At 31.7% G+C, this 17,261-nt stretch overlaps 2 protein-coding genes across 2 annotated transcripts; both read left to right on the forward strand.

Moving 5' to 3' along the window:
• The first annotated feature begins 7,741 nt into the window (after nucleotides 1-7,741).
• Nucleotides 7,742-12,104, forward strand: LOC18605057 (glyceraldehyde-3-phosphate dehydrogenase, cytosolic-like). The gene is made up of 12 exons (XM_007037842.3): nucleotides 7,742-7,846; nucleotides 7,946-7,969; nucleotides 8,073-8,173; nucleotides 8,299-8,414; nucleotides 8,511-8,610; nucleotides 8,864-9,010; nucleotides 9,095-9,155; nucleotides 9,235-9,332; nucleotides 9,611-9,753; nucleotides 11,102-11,185; nucleotides 11,499-11,588; nucleotides 11,763-12,104. The coding sequence occupies exons 1-12, from the start codon at nucleotides 7,843-7,845 to the stop codon at nucleotides 11,806-11,808; spliced, it is 1,014 nt and encodes a 337-aa protein (XP_007037904.2). The 5' UTR covers nucleotides 7,742-7,842; the 3' UTR covers nucleotides 11,809-12,104.
• Nucleotides 12,105-13,002: 898 nt separating this feature from the next.
• On the forward strand, nucleotides 13,003-17,261 carry LOC18605058 (uncharacterized). Its single transcript, XM_007037843.3, has 8 exons — nucleotides 13,003-13,839; nucleotides 14,630-14,794; nucleotides 14,993-15,091; nucleotides 15,188-15,289; nucleotides 15,408-15,527; nucleotides 16,083-16,220; nucleotides 16,397-16,687; nucleotides 16,865-17,261. The coding sequence occupies exons 1-8, from the start codon at nucleotides 13,345-13,347 to the stop codon at nucleotides 17,156-17,158; spliced, it is 1,704 nt and encodes a 567-aa protein (XP_007037905.3). The 5' UTR covers nucleotides 13,003-13,344; the 3' UTR covers nucleotides 17,159-17,261.

Raw genomic sequence — 17,261 nt, forward strand, 5'->3', positions numbered from 1 at the left:
CAAATATTCAAAAATTAAAATTGTACCTCAATTTTATTTTCAAATTTGACAGTTACTGTCAATATAAATGCATGGCTATGCATGCAAAGAACATTAAAAATTCTCCTTAACATGACATAAATAGCCACTAAACCAATCAAAGTGTCAAAAAATTTTACATGAAACTAGACATTGACAGTGGAGGTAAAATTTGACCGAATACGAAAACTCTTGTGAACCAATTTGAAACCGAAGTTGATCCAAATTAATTAAAAAAAATTAAAGACTTTAAATCAAAAAGAAATTGAACTCGAGATTATCCGAATGCAAAATAGTCCAAACTTTACATCATTAGAACCTGAAACAGCCCAAACTCAAAACTTGAAACTGATTTAATCCAAAACCCAAATTTTAACTTGAAAATATCCAAATTTTAATTATGTTTTTTACAAATGAGTAAATGAATAAATGATAATTTTTTCTTAAATAAAAATTTTAAATTTTAGAAGAATATTATCATATGTAATTATTATAGAATTATATAAATAATGTATTTTCAATATTTTTGATGTTGAATATTGGAATTTTAAACTTGAACTAATGTTATACAAAATAATTTATCGATTAAATTTATTATGTTATTGTCAAGCCAAGACATCTTTATTCTTCATTAATGCCAACATTAAAAAAATGATCCAATGTTAAAATTATAACAATATTATATCAATTAGGTATAAATATCATATTATTGAATTTCTTATAATTTCTAAATATTAATGTTAGATCAACTAATTGACCCATTAAGGTTAGTATTCTTTATGAGCGGTAATTAGTTATTTTTTAAGAAGGTCCTTTAGTCACTCTAATTGGACATTTGTCTAAGATCATATCTAATGATCATAGTGCTTATAATTTATATCCAAACTAAAAACAATAATTAGACACAAGAAGAAATACAAATCTTTATCAATTTTTGTATCATATTTTTATCTTAAATTTATTAAATTAATCGATAATATTAACATTGACATGACACCTAGTAAAAAATAAAATTATTTTTTTTGAAAGGTAAAAAATAAATTAAAATTATTTATTTTATTCGAATTTACAAAAATATTTATAGCTCATATAAATTTCAAAATGATCCGAATCTCATCTGAAACTATTTAAATCCAAAACAACTCGAATACAAAGGTTCAAAACCCATACAGTCCAAATTTAAAATATCTTAACTCAAGACGGTTCAAGTGCAAAACAGTTTGAACCCAATACAATTTAATTCGAAAGGATCTAAATCCAAAATGATTCAAATCCGAGATAGTTCAAACCTGAACTTAAGTATCGTCCAACCTGAACCCGTTGGAATCTGACCAATTACCACTTGTAATCATTAACATGGACACTAAAAAAAGAAGAAAATGCCTTGTCTAGAAAATATCTCAAGTTGAGCTAATAAACCAAGCTTATATAAGTACATTTGATGATTGTTCAATCCAGCTGGAAGTGTTGGCAAAACTGTGCATCGGATTCTCCTTCAACCATATATGCAGACTTCAGGAGTAATAATTTTTCTTAGCTGGTCCTACGTTAAAAATTATACTCGTTTCCGTCTGGAATGGAATCATTTCTCGTCCATTGACTTTCGCCTATATGCAAAAACAAGATGTAATTTTATATTTATTTTATTTATAATTTAAAGTTTTTTTTATATTATTGATGGACAATGCTTTTTAATGTTAAAAAGTAAGAAAAAAATTATGGAAAATAATTTTATTTTGAGATATTTCAGAAAATATGGGGAAAAAAGAAAGAGAAAGGAAGAGTATTTAAACTTGTGGCTTAGCATGCACAAATATAAAATAAATAGGGAAGTTGATACCTTAGAGTGAGAAACCAATCATTATAGTTTATAGATGAATCAAGATCACAAAAAATCGATGAAAATTTTGAATCTGTGTAATGATTAGTTTTTGACATTTGAAAGCCTAGAAGAGAAATATCAGATACAATTATGGAGATGGAAATTAAAAATAAACACAAAACAAATGGAATAAAAGACAAATTGAAGAGATGAAACCATTGCAAGAGACGTATATCGAATGGGGATTGGGTCGAGTAGTCATTGTCGTGACTCCGGAGTGAGGGAGTTCCTTCATGTGCATAGCCATGTGGGCATGTGTTCATGTTTCCGCTATCTTGCAGTCTGACCCGCTTCTGCTCGTCCTCACTTATAAAATTATGCTCTTAACTTTCTCTTTTTCACTTTCATTTCTTTTGTCCCACTAAGCATTGCCAGAGTTTTTACATGCATAACACCTACACTTCAGTACTTGACGAATGCGTTAAATTCGTTCAACCTTGATAGCAAGTAACACTAGATCTGAACCATTAGAAGATTGAGCAATTTATTTATGTTAACTGAAGCTTAATATCAAGTTTAAAATGCAATAGTTATATCAAGTATGTTGTAATTTTCTCAATTATCAATTTCCAGTATTACAAAGTCAATATCTCAACTCTAGTTGCTTGGCACTAGCCAAAGCTAGAATACTAGAAGCCAAACCTTTTGCAGTTTTCTATGTCCAAATGCATGCATGAGTACTTATCCTTACGACATGTGAGTAGGAGACGGAGCAAATGCACAACAATGGAGGGACCCGTCTGAATTCCAAGGAACATGAATGAGCCAAAAAATGGGATGGATATGCGAGTTTATCATTTATCAATGAAGAAGAAGAAAGGCGGTCAAGGTTCGTAACTGAGTTTTGTTGTAATCGAAAGAGACAAGAAGTAGAGGGGTGAGGGTCATTGAGCCCATAATTCTAAACATTGAAAGGGGCATTGGCTATAGAAAATGGGATGTTGGCTATTCAGAGAACAAGCCATTTTGGCCGGTTTGACCCTCCCGAAGAGATTTCATGGAGAACGCTATTGACTCCATTATTTTTTGATTGAATGCAACTATCTAGAGTCTCTCTGTTTCTGAAAACATATCTCCTTGTTTGTATTTTGGACCTTAACTGTTTCTTTCTTTCTTTCTTTCCTTTTTCTTGGTAGAACAGGCAAATATACTTGACCTTTACAGACTGGATCTTTGTCTTCCTACATACCTAGGAATACCAACTACGTTGATTCACATTAGTTGTATTGCCATCCTGGCTCTATGATTGACTTCAATTATATATAATTATCTTAAATAAATTTGAAAAAAAAAATGCCAGCCATTGTATGTTCAGCTTGATTAATTTGTAATCAACTCAACTAAATGGAATCAACAACTAGATTAAATTCTATACCTAAGCACCGGTATTTGAATAGTAGTATAATAGGTTGGACTCTTGTAAGATGAATGAGATGCAAAGGGGAAGCTAGCTAGCTTGTCAATTGTCATATCCAACACCAATTGTCGACTTTTATGCCTCAGTTTGGAGCCAACTATTTTAGGAAGAAAGTTGCAAATCCATCACCTGGTTGCTCGGGTGACCTTGGAGATAAATTTCAATGAAATGGTCTCTTCTCTTCTTCTGTTCTTGTGCTCCAAAAGAGAGAGAGACTGATACGAAACCCGGGCTTGGGCTTTTGTGTGTGTAAGCTGTCATGACTCGTGAGAAATTGGTCCAAGTGAGAAAAAGCCCCAAACTCCATCACACAGGAACCCAACATTTGCTCCAATGGACCACGAATGTTATCATCTAGCCCAAACATTTAACACAAACCTTTTTTGAAAAAAAAAAACACTTCTTTTTATTTGGGACAAGAATACTAGAAATAGATTTAACGCCCAGTCTCAAATTGCCTTTCATCTTTGAGCCTCGGTTTTTCCATTTCCCGAGCAGTAGCTTCGGGGCTTAGAAGAGCGACGAAATTGGCCTATATAACATAAAATCCAAGTAGGGCTACGTAAAAATGGACCCAAGTTATAGTCCGCCAAATTGAATAAAATTTGCATAAAACGATTAGTTTAATTGGTTCAAAAATTTTGATTTTATCAGTTTATTTGATTGATTTGCAATCTTAAAATTTTTAAATTAAATCTATCGAAAAATTGAACCTAATATTATATATAGTATAATTATATGTTAATTTTGAGGATGTTAATGGTGTTAATGTTAAATGTAATAATTTATGTATGTTTTATTAGTTTTTTTTTATTTATGTTGGTTTGTATTAATTTATTTATATTTAGATTATTTTTATATTTTATAATTATAGATAAAATTTATAAATTTCAATACTATAATTTGTAAAAGATAAAAATGATAAAATTTCGATTCTTTTGATAAATAATTAAATCAACTGAATCAATTTAATCTTTGGTAGATTCAATCCTATTTTTAAATTAAGTCAATTCAATCTATTTTCTAGCAAAGTTTGATCTATTCGATCATCAACTATAATAAACCAAACCGACTAATTACTCACCCTTAATTTCAAGGGCTAATAAAGTCTATAAGGTAGAGTGATGACCAAAAATGCATTTGAAGAATAAAAATCTATGACAAGGCAAAGATGATTAGATCAAAGGTCAATCTTCGTAGGAAGATTGTTTGCAATGGTAGCCTCTTTTAAAAACAAAAGAGGGACATGGTCCTCAAATATTTTAATTTTACATGTAATTAATTTTTTTAAATTTTTTTAACGTACTCTCATAATATTGTGAAACTTATATTTATCAGTTAAACCCAACATATAAAATTTAATTCAATATGCTAAGCTTATTAGATTTTTTAAAAATAAGAATGAGTTTATTAACCTAAATCCACTAATTTTTAATATAAATTTAAACCTATCATAACATGTTATCTATTAGTAGTACAGCCCAATAGGGGTGAGTAAAACCAAACCAGACTAATTATCTACTAAAATCGAATGTGTTTTGGGTAAAACAATTTCATCTAATTGATTCATTGGATCAATTGGTCCAAAATGTTTGATTCAATTGGTTTTTTGATCGGTTCTTGATTTTAAAATTTTTAGACCAATCCATCAAAAAATAAAACTAATTTTTTATAGATACATATATTATTGTTACACCTTAATACAAAATGTTTCATAATATACAATATTATAAATATATATATAATTGTATAAATATATTATATATATTTAATTTATACATAAGCATTACTATAACTTATAATAAACTTTATTTATATGATTACACTTAATAACTTTATTAGTTATTACTTTAGTTTTTATAACATGTTATTTATAATTAGCTATTATTTATACAAACTTTAATATAAAATATTATAACATATGAGTTGTGTCATTAATTTCATATATATATATATATATATATATATATAATAATAAAGTAATACGTATAAATATATACTATATAAAATTAACATATTACTTATACTTATTATATATAAGTAATTAATATTTTAAAAAATAATAAAATTAATTAATAATTAATAAATAATATATTATAAATAAAGAACAAAATAATATTGGTTTTGTTTACAAAATAATATTAAATATATTATATTATACATTAATGTTTAATATATTATGAATATCTAAAGATATTATTATTAATAATTATTCATTATATAGTAAATGTTAAATTTTATGACTTTCTATATAATTTTTCATTTTTAATCTTCTTTTACTTTATTATTTAAAAAATTTATACTAATTATATTTTTTATTTTCTTTTAATTGTTAACTAGTCTACGTGATTGAATGTGAAAAGCCAAGTCATGGAGAAGATTCAAGTTAATAATCCGTGATGGTTAATGGTTTTGTATTTGTTTTATTTTACGGATGTTAATTTTATTATCTTTGTTTTTTTGTTATGTTGAATCTTGAATGTTAAATTGATAGTCTATGTAAAAAAATATAGTTATGTGAGTCAAAGAACGAATGTATGTTTTTTTTATGTTTAGATTATTTGCATATTTTATAATTGTGAATGAAATTTAAAAGTTTTAATATTGTAATTTACAAAAATAAAATAAAATAAAATTTTAGTCTATTGGTTCAAAACCAAACTGATCAAATTAATTCTATATTTGATCGGTTTAGTCTTCCTTTATATTTGATCGATTTTAATTGATTTTTTAAAAATATTTGATCTATTTCATTCTTAATATGACGAACCAAACCACCCAATTCACCTATTTACTCAATGCTATAACCAAAAAGCCCAATATGCTAATTAGCAATTAAAGAGGCAAATAAAAAATAAAAAGAGATATTCTTCAAAAAGTAACCTATTTCGTGCAGAACACATAAAGTAAATAGATATTTCATTTGAGTTGGAAAAATTATTTTCTCTTCCACTATTTGCACAAAGAATGAGAAAGAGACTCTTCTATAGTTCTATTCAACCATAAAAAAAACAAGAAGCAAATTGTTAATGAAAATTTTATATATCATTCAATTCTTACAAGTATCTCTTTCGTTGATTTTTAAGTGCTTCTTTCTATTTGATCTCCTTAAAAATGCTCGTTCCGCCTCCGCCTCTGATCGTATGTGGTAAATTATCTTCAAATGAAAAATGCACCTTTGCTACGAAAATAATGAAAATTGACTGTTAGGTGCAAAGACAACAAGAATATGAGACAAACAATGGGTCTCCCTTGGGTTTTCAAAAGCTTGACAACCCCAAAGGTTTTAAGGTTTGAAAACGACATGCCTTGTTTTAGACCAAAGCAATATTATCATATGTTTCTTTGTCATTTTAATTTAATTTCTGTGTTTTGAGCCCACCAAGATACATCACAAATTTCCTCCCCAAGTTTCTACCATTCAGCTTCCTCCATTGATTGACGTTTTTCCCTTTTTCGATTAATACAATGTTCCTCAATTCAATCCTATCATTAATGACATTCTCCCAAAATCTTGTTCCTAATAATTTTGAGATAGTATCAAATTAAAGGAAAGAATAAAATTAAAATAATCATTGTCTAATCTTGATAATTCTATAAAATCACATCAGAATTAATTTTTGATTTTCCATAGCAAAACTTTTACGCAAATTAAGATTTTATAATATGAAAATAACAACAAAAATCCCAAAAATATTGAATACAAAAATTTGTATCGACACAAATTTTCAACCACAGCGGGGCTCAACTGGGGTTTTTAGCCTCGATTTGAAGTTTGGTCCACCAAACAAAAAAACCTGGGCTCGTTGACATTGAAGCACGGGGGAGTCACCACGACTCAACAAAAAGCTGACCACGACATATGTCAACCTTAAAATCCACGTGTTCAAAAATATGGCGTGGCAAGCCAGCAGTCATTGAACGTACTTTAAACTCCTCAGCAAAAGTACCATTTTAGATTTAAATCATATTAAAATTAATAATTAAAACTCAGATTGACATGCAAATTATATCATTTTAGACTTACAATATTTTTAAATTTAATTTTTTTATATTTTCATCAATTCAAATTTAATATGAATATTTGAGTTTAAGTATGTTTCGTCACCGTTACACCTACAGAAGTGCGATTCCATTATTCGACAACAATGCCGGCGGGCGGCCCCGTTACTGTGACACCTTTCTCTTTCCGGATGCTTGGAATCATCGGCCTTGATCTAAATGACCGGGCGTCACCTCCCATTGGCAGTCATCGAATCAGACAGCGTACAACCAGCGCATCATGATGTTAAGACGAACCTGAATTTTAAGATAGCTTTAATCTCGACACGTAGCGCACCACCCCACTCCCGAACCGGCAGTTTCCGGTTTCCCGCTTTACTGCCCTTTATAAAGTAGTAATAAAATAATCCGTAATCTCACTTTTCACCTAATAATAAATCATCTAAGCCATTTCTCTCTTCCACTACGCTGCTTGCTTAGCTTTGAACATCTTTCTGTCTCTGCTCTATCACCCTTTACACCCATGGGTAAGCAATCATATCGATTTCTTTTTAGAATTTAATCTATTTTTCTTCGTCTAATCTACCTTATTTTTTCTTTTTCTTTTTGTTTGCATTGATTTACAGCGAAGGTGAAGATCGGAATCAACGGTACGTTGATCTTACGCTGATATGATTTTATAAGTTTTTCTTTCGATCATAAATTAAGATCTAATTTAGTTTTTTTTTTCTTATTACAAATGAATAAAATTAGGATTCGGTAGGATCGGTAGATTGGTGGCTAGAGTTGCTCTGCAGAGGGACGATGTTGAACTCGTTGCTGTTAATGATCCTTTTATCAGTACTGATTACATGGTACCTCTTTTTACTTTATTTGATCATTTCTTATTTCTTATTTTTCTTTTCTACAAAGTTTTCATTTTTTTTATGGCGGATTGTTATTTATTTGCTCTTTTTTTTTTTGGATTATGGTTTTTTAGACATATATGTTTAGGTACGACAGTGTTCACGGTCAATGGAAGCATAACGAGCTCAAAGTAAAGGATTCAAAGACCCTTCTCTTTGGCGAGAAGCCAGTTACCGTTTTCGGTATTAGGTATAATTTGCTCTTCAAAATTCAGGATGTTTAATTTTAACCTTTGTTAGTGTATATGATTGAGCACGGAGTGAACTGTGTTTTATGTAACTCTAGGAACCCAGAGGAGATCCCATGGGGTGAGACCGGAGCCGAATACATTGTTGAGTCAACTGGAGTGTTCACTGACAAAGACAAGGCTGCTGCCCACTTGAAGGTATTTTTTTATTTCGTTTGTCTTTGCATTTTTGAAATTTTTTTTTTATGTTATTTTCCTGCATGGTTTTTCTTTGTTATTTAATTGTGAATGCCCTGTTGAATTTTTGGTCTGTTTCTTTGGAATATAGTAAGTAAAGCATAATGATGAATCTATTTATAACTCTTCAGGCGTATGGTAAGGTTCTTCACCATGAATTGACTTGAACTTACACAGGGATTATCTCAAATGATGTTGGTTGATTGATTATCAGGGTGGCGCTAAGAAAGTAATCATCTCAGCCCCCAGCAAAGATGCTCCTATGTTTGTTGTGGGTGTTAATGAGAAGGAATACAAGCCAGAATACGACATTATTTCCAATGCTAGCTGCACCACCAACTGCCTTGCTCCCCTTGCTAAGGTTTATCTTTGATTGTTATTCTTGAGTGACTTAATCTTTACTCTGATCTCAGTTGGCAACTGTTAATATTGCCTTGAATTACAGGTCATTCATGACAAATTCGGCATTGTTGAGGGTCTTATGACAACTGTTCATTCCATTACTGGTAAGTTTTCCAACAGAATTTTTACGCAGTTATTTTAGTCTGCTCTGTGTATTCATTGTGTTATTCCACTCTTACTCAGCCACACAAAAAACTGTGGATGGTCCATCAATGAAGGACTGGAGAGGAGGAAGAGCTGCTTCATTCAACATCATTCCTAGCAGTACTGGAGCTGCAAAGGTAAAAATTGTGTCAAGATTGTAGCTCAAGAGTTGATAAGCACTCTCCACTTTCATTTCATAATTATTATTCTTTTATTTTCTAGAGATTGATTTCTGCTAAGAAGACTGTTGATTGCAAAACAGAAAGATAATTAGTTCAATAAAATCCCCTTTTCCATAAGTATGCATATAGGAACCAATTTTTTTTCAGTAGGTTAGATTGCTGTTCCTTGTTATCCTTCACATTCCAACATCCAATGCTAATATTTTTTGGGATGAATTCTGTTTTGTCACTAGGCTGTTGGTAAGGTGCTGCCTGCCTTGAATGGAAAATTAACTGGAATGGCTTTTCGTGTTCCCACTGTTAATGTCTCAGTGGTTGACCTCACAGTAAGACTTGAGAAGGCAGCCTCCTACGAGGAAATCAAAGCTGCTGTCAAGTAAGGAATTTCTTAGTTGTAGTTTAAAGTGTGCTCTGTGCGCCAATTGAAGATATTCCTTTCCTATAATATTTAGGCTACGCTTGTTTTGTGGAATAAATAATAATGAAATAAAATAATTATTTTTTTAAAAAAAATAAGATAAGAATAAAATAAAGTAATTATTACGTAATTTGGTACGATAAATGAAATATAGTAGGAATAGTTATTATAATTTATTGCAATATTTGGTTATTAAAAATAATTTTGAAATAATAAAGAAATAAAAAATTAAAAAATAAAAATATATTTTATTATATATATAATTTATATTTTATTTTTTAAATATCAATAATTTATAATTTATTTGAAATATGAATAATTAATAATTTAAATGTTAATATTTTATTTATAATTTAATCCTTAGCATTATATAATATCAATATTTTATTATAATTTAAATGTTATTATGATTATTTTTATATAATTTTTTAAATATTAATAATTTATAATTTATTTCAAATATTAATAATTGATAATTGAAATAATATTTTATAATTTAATAATTAACATTATAAAATATTAATATTTTATTATAATTTAAATGTTATTATGATTATTTTTTATTTTTATTTTATTTTTTAAATATTTATAATTTATAATTTATTTAAAATATTAATAATTGATCATTTAAATATTAATATTTTATTTATAATTTGATCATTAACATTATAAAATATTAATATTTTATTTATAATTTAAATATTATTATGATTATTTATTTTTAAATATAAGTAATTTATAATTTGATCATTATATTAATAATTGATAATTAAAATATTAATATTTTATTATATTTTAATCATTAATATTTAAAAATATTAATAATTTATAATTTATTTAAATATCAATAATTGATTATTTAAATATTAATATTTTATTTATAATTTAATTATTAATATTTGAGGGTTGTAAATTTCTAAATTTATGAAAGGTAATTTAGTCATAATAATTTTTGAAACTATTGCATTAGATATGAAATAGCTAATACCATGGGGAGGTGAGTGTAGTTAAAAAAGACTTTTTACCAATTTTGAGGAATAACTAAAACAAAGGAATTGTTATTCCTTGCTAAATTACCAAGTTACCAACCAAACAAGGGGAGTAAATAGTAGCTGGAAATAAAGAGGAATAGCAAACGTGCCCTTAGGCGTTTCTATTCCTGTGTGTTACTGGAAGATACAATAGCTCCAGTACTGGTGGCGCTGATAATATTAATTTCCTAACTAAGAAGTTATAAAGTTTTGTTTGTAAGCTTTTTTCTGCCTTTCTTCGACTTCAAAACCATTTCTTTTTTGGTTTGACATAGGGAGGCATCTGAGGGAGAACTGAAGGGAATCTTGGGTTACACTGAAGAAGACTTGGTTTCCACCGACTTGGTTGGTGACAGCAGGTAAAGATAGAAGCACATCTAGTCATCTATGATAACAGTAGCAGTGAAATCATGTGCAGTGTGCCATGCATCTTTTAGCCATGATTCTGTTAGAAGCACTGATGATATAAGGACCCAAGTACATCATTATCTGATGGTGTGTGTCCATGATGCATATATAAAGGACTGATTGATTATTTCCTTCCGCATGTTTGTCATTGGTTGAAAGTCACCTATGTTGCAATGGCTTTGAAACTTCTGGGTTTAATCTTTTGAGCTGTCTGTTAAATACAATGGACTGCAATAAAGTGATAACTTTTGCTCAATTATCCAGGTCAAGTATCTTCGATGCAAAAGCTGGAATTGCTCTGAATGAAAAGTTTGCCAAGCTTGTCTCGTGGTATGACAATGAGTGGGGCTACAGGTAATTCCATGCAGCAGTTTTACACTTTTTCTTGATTGTTAAGTGCAGACGGCCAACTTTTGTATCCGAATTGAACCAATCTGCTGAAAATTTGTCTCCCTTTTCTTTACCTTGTCAATAAGCTATATATGTGGCAGTACTCATTTTTTTTCTATTTTCCATCTTGTTTTGCAGCTCCCGTATTATTGACCTGATTGTTCACGTGTCAAAAACTAAGTAAGTTGCTTGGCAGTATTGCTTCGGCTACTATATTCTCCGCATGCTTCCCATGTTGTTCCATGTCTACTGTGGGGGCAATGAGTTAAAAATAAGCCTTGTTTTGAGACAATGGCAATAGCTTTTATCACTTGGCAGTTGTTTTTAGTTATCTAGTCTGAGTGAAGCTATATCTTGCATGCATGTATGTTTTGTTCTCGAGGAAATTTGAATTCTTAAAACTGGCCTTAATGCTTGCTACTAATATATTTTGCTTCGCTGGATTTGAATATGAATATAAATATATGATCTTTCTTCTTATTCTCTCTCTCTCTCTCTCTCACACACACACACACACACGTCCCTGCATGCTTAGAGAGGAACTATTTCGAGTGAATTATCAGAGTTAAGTTTGGTTTTATTGTTTCTTTATGATTCAAACTAGTTTTGTAACTTGACAAATGGGGTGTTGAGTGGCGCTGCCACAAGTCATTAACTCCGGATAATCTCCCTAGAAAAGTTGCATTCGACATGAGTCTTGTGGTGATGGTTCATGTCAATGACACAACGAACTTTGATCACATTCCTGTCTCACTTTTTTATTTTCAACAAGACAATACATAGGAAATTTGTTAGTTGCACTAAAGTGGGATTACTAATTTCGATTTGTGTGATTCTTAAATTTTAAAATATCATTCATCTTTATAAATGAAAAAAAAGGTGATCACCGGGCCGATCAATGTTATGTCATGAGTCGAACATGTGAAATTGTAGATGGTGTCCCATATTAAAAGCTATCAGTAAATGGATCCCAACTACTCTTGCATCTGTTGGAATAGGACCGGTGATGAAATGAAAGGGTTCACAGCCTTCGAATGTTAAAACCTTTTGGTCCCCAAACAGAATACCTTTTGTTGTGGCTCACTCACTCTTCTTATTGATCTAGTGCCCACGTTCCCGCTTTTAATTTGCTTTGGCTGCTTATTATGTTTGGTCACAATTATTGAATTCGAAAGCAAAAAAAAAAAAAAAAAAAAGAAAAAGAATTTTAAAGTTGAAATGAAACATCAATTTGAACGAGGAATCAACATAGATTTCATAGTATTGTCCAATAAGATTTCTTTCTTTTTTTTAAAAAAAAAAAACAAATTGAAGAAATGGCCTGCCTGCGGTAATTAATCACCCTGGATATTCCACATCTGCTCATTAACTTATAAGCTAGGTGGCGGTACAAGTTAAACAGCCCCATATTTCAAATTCCCCCCAAATATCGATCTCTCCGCCAATCTCCCCATTTTTTCAAAAAACGTTACTCTCTCTTTCTGCGTCTCTGTTAGGCGGCTACCTCTTCCTTGTTGAGCTGTATAACTCTCTCACGACAACCCCCATTCCTCTCTTTTTACTATTGTTTTTCTTTCTTGGAACGTTTTTGATTTTCTCGATTCAAAATTAAATGCCCCCAAATCATGACCTCCCTAAATCCCTAATAAATTGGCACATTCCAGCACTCCTAGATTAATTTCCCCCTTCCTCTTTGCTTCTGCTCTATCTGCCCTTCCCAATGGCAACTTCAGCGTTCAAGTCAACCACCAAGAGAACTTCCCTCGCCAACTCAACCGGCGACTCTTCTTCCTCCAATCGGACCTCCGTCCACCGTCGCGCCAGGAGTCTCAGCAGATTCTCCAGCCGGCTTCCCGGAGCCGACGACGATGAAGAGCCTACTCCGGCTCCGAGGTCCAGAGGAAGGTTCGTCAACACTGTCAGGGGATCGGGCTTCCCGGAGATTAGTCTCGACGATCTCGCCATTGAGCTCTTTGACTCCTCCCTCAGAGGACGCTCGGCTTCGCGGAATGCTGACGTCAGTCCCCGTAATGGTGAAGGAGGGAAAGGAGGAGGAGAGAGTGCGACTCAGAGAAGAGGAAGGTCGGTGTCCAGGCAAGGATCCAGGGGTAGTTTTGTAAATAGTGGTGGTGGAGGAAGGTTAACTTCGGACACTGCTAACTCCAGGAGGAGAAGATCGGTCTCAGTTGTTCGGTATCAAATTAGCGATTCTGAGGTAGTATTATCATCATCAGCATCAGCATCATCACGATTGTTTTTATTCTGATGTGTATGCTCATTATTTAGAAGAATGCATTAGTCATATTAGACTGTTTAGCTGTATAAAGGATTAGAGGTCTAATCTCATTTTAATGACACATTATTGAGAGCCCTGACTTCGCTATCTGTTTGCTTGTTTTGCGGTTGACTTTTGCTTAATTTGGAATCAAACATCAATTTATGTGGACAAGCCAACAAAAACTTTTATCTTGTAAGGCATGCACTTGTAACATAGCCGTAATTGCTTGGTTGAAGTTTAAATACATTGACCAATATGAGAAAAATGTGGGATTATTTGGTAAGTACTTTTGGCTTCCCTTTCAAGTATTCAATAACTTTCAAACTCTTGATGGTATAGCTAGTGTCATTGCTAAGTTTGTGTTCCAAATCTGGAAGGTTCAGTTCAGTTCATTCATTGGCATTTATTTTGTGGATTTTAGTGATTAGATGCCAAATCATTTTGCTTTACTTGATAGTAGATTAATCTTTTATCAGGCTAGGTAGTTTTGCATGTCATTTGAAGGAAATAAATGCAGAATTTAATTAGTCAAATACTATTATTTTCTTGTCTTATATTTAAGATGAAGTGTCACTGATAATAGACAATAATGTACTAGTGTACTTGGTCAACTGGAACGGTTTGGTTGGCTTTAATAAAATCTATTGGTTTTTTAATCGTACTAGGAATAACTTTCAAAATACTTACTTGTTATCATGTATGCATATCTTGTTATTAAAAATGGCAGAGTGATCTAGATAATTCACATAACTCAAGCAATCGTGCAAGTGTGAGGAGTTCCATTGGTGGAAATCAGATATCCTCGACTCATAAGCCAACAGCTTTGAATGATAGACAAGGATTGAGAAGGACTCTGAGCCAAAAGGACTTAAAGTATCATGATGGCTACTCTGTAAGCTTTCTATCTCTTAAAAATCTCATTCAACTTTATTTTATCACCACTTAGTTAAGTGGGATGTTTATATAAGGATGCAATTTAGTGGTTGGGTTTATCCTCACTGTACCAGAATATCTTTTAGCATCTTTCAAACTCATTTTTGTCAAATTTGTTTCGTAAGCTTAAATGAAATTTATACATATATGGAACCAGAGCCACTCTTCTGCTTTAACTGATGATGAGGGAAGGGATGCTCTTTCCAGTAAAAATGGGATGGAGAGGACAATACGAGCGGTTTATGCGCAGAAAAAGGTTGGTTTTCTTTTATAGAACACTGCAATTTTATATAACCACTAGGAAGATGTTTTGCTAAATCTGCCACTTACTTTTGTGTTTCCTACCCGTTAGGGGGAGCATCCCACTGGGGATGATATGAATGGTGGGTTGTATGCCGCAATGCGAAAAGAGCTTAGACATGCTGTGGAAGAGATCAAAACACAACTTGAAAAAGTCTGTATTTCTATGTCCTGTTAACATGCTTAATGCTTTATTCACTCCTACATGAGCAAAATTTGGTGCACAGATTTTATCTTCTAAACTTGCTGGATGGTCTCATTGTTTTATGCAGGCAATGGTGAAAACAGAGAAGTCCGGGATAGCAAGTGATTATAGTTTGCAGTCTGACAATTCTGATGTTCTTCAGGCTGTTTCTACAATTAGAAGGAAGTGCACAACAAAATTTGAAAAGGTGTAAAGTCATATCATGAGCATTCTGTGGTGCAATACTTACCAATGTTATGTCATGTGATTATGGTTATCAGTATGGCATGCTTGTTAAAGTGTCTAAATTAACTAATAAATACTTAAATCCTTTTCTCTGTTTTTTCTGTGTACAGAAGTAACTTTGGGTTGCTAGTTGCATGTGGCCTCTTTAGTCTTCAACAAGTTATACAGTGCACTTTGTAGAATATTTTTATGTTGCTGAAGATTATTGATTCCATTCAGTGACTTAATTTTGTTGGTTCATGATAACCCTAAACTGATGTTTGTTCAGTTTTGTACTTTATATGGGGAAACCAGAAATAAGGTTGCATTTAAGTTGCTTTTGATGAAAAAAGATAACTTTCTGTTTCACATTTTATGCATATAAACAAAGATTTTGGTTAATGCTTAATGACCAGACGATTGATAATTTATATTAATTATTTACTTTAAACCTTTGATGCTATTTATTTCCTTAATTGAGGTTCTGTACCTCATAATGGAATTCGTTGGTGATTGGTTATATTTCTTGATTTGACAGTCAGAGAAGCGTAGACAAGATTTATTAGCTGAGATTCTGTTGGAGGAGCAGCATGAGAGGGAGCTGTCTAAAATTGTTAAAGAATTGCTTCCTGAACCAAAGAACTCAAGTGTTGAGAAACCATTGCGAGCCAGAAAGGTACAACGTCCTCTTACCATCTCTACAATAATGCAGGACTTTGAATTGCATATGGTTATTTTCAAGTTCTCATTAGTTATTTGTTAAAAATCCATTATATTCTGATGTTCTTTGATATAAGAAAGGTGAATGAAACTTCTTTTGATTGTTTAATGAAAATACAAATTGTTTTCCAGAGGAGCAATGATAGAACTAGGATGTCCAAGCAATTGACTGAGGAAGCTGAAAAATATATTGAAGATTTTATTTCAAATGTTGAAGATACAGATATTTCTTCATTAGATGGAGACAGGAGTGATACTAGTTCCAGTTTAGGAGGAATGACAAAGACACCAACTTTCCAGAGTCCAGCAGTATTTAAGTCTGTACCCGTTGAAATGGATGGGGTAATGCTGCCTTGGTTACAGTGGGAGACTTCTAATGATGCTTCTCCATTATCTTGCAAGAATAAACGCAATCCTTCTCAGGTAATTTGTGACCTGCTAATTGCTATGCTTGCTTCCTATCACTTGGTGACTTACATACCTGCTGTTCATGCTTGTATGCTTGTTGGGCCTTGACAACAAATTGAAAGTTTGCTGATTATGCAAACCATCTCTAATCATTCTCTCTCCATCTCCTGTTTTTTTCTATTCACATATTAGGAAGCATCCTCTGCACAAGATATATGCAATCAATTTACCAGCAGCCGTGGGAGTTGTAGCCCGGCATTTACTGATTGCCCTTCAGTAAGTATTGGGGAAGATACAGGCACTAAATTTGGACAACCTGGAAGTTACCAAAGCCAATTCTCTTCAAATGGAAACAATGCAATGCGGTTTGATGTGGATGATTATCTCAACCTTAAAAGCAACGAAGCGTTTCTACATGAAATATGGAGCCAACGACATAGAATTAGTTCAGGTGGTCTTCTGCTTTGTAACCAGATGTTTTTTTAGCTGCAACCTTGCGGTGCTATGACATATTCGTCTTACTCCGATTTAAACTACAGTGATTACCCCGTATATATAATTGTTTAATTCCTAATAATCTTTCAACACA

This window comes from Theobroma cacao, chromosome 3 (assembly GCF_053813885.1).
Source record: "Theobroma cacao isolate CCN51 chromosome 3, ASM5381388v1, whole genome shotgun sequence".
NCBI classification, from domain to species: domain Eukaryota; kingdom Viridiplantae; phylum Streptophyta; class Magnoliopsida; order Malvales; family Malvaceae; genus Theobroma; species Theobroma cacao.

What these genes read in the sequence shown, in the direction of transcription:
- LOC18605057 (XM_007037842.3), top strand. An exon ending in AACTGTTCATTCCATTACTG is followed by an intron (nt 9,156 to 9,234) that starts GTAAGTTTTCCA and finishes ACTCTTACTCAG; the next exon opens with CCACACAAAAAACTGTGGAT. An exon ending in GCAGTACTGGAGCTGCAAAG is followed by an intron (nt 9,333 to 9,610) that starts GTAAAAATTGTG and finishes TTTTGTCACTAG; the next exon opens with GCTGTTGGTAAGGTGCTGCC.
- LOC18605058 (XM_007037843.3), top strand. Translation starts at nt 13,345, where the DNA reads ATGGCAACTTCAGCGTTCAAGTCAACCACCAAGAGAACTTCCCTCGCC. An exon ending in ATCAAATTAGCGATTCTGAG is followed by an intron (nt 13,840 to 14,629) that starts GTAGTATTATCA and finishes TAAAAATGGCAG; the next exon opens with AGTGATCTAGATAATTCACA. An exon ending in TCAAAACACAACTTGAAAAA is followed by an intron (nt 15,290 to 15,407) that starts GTCTGTATTTCT and finishes TGTTTTATGCAG; the next exon opens with GCAATGGTGAAAACAGAGAA.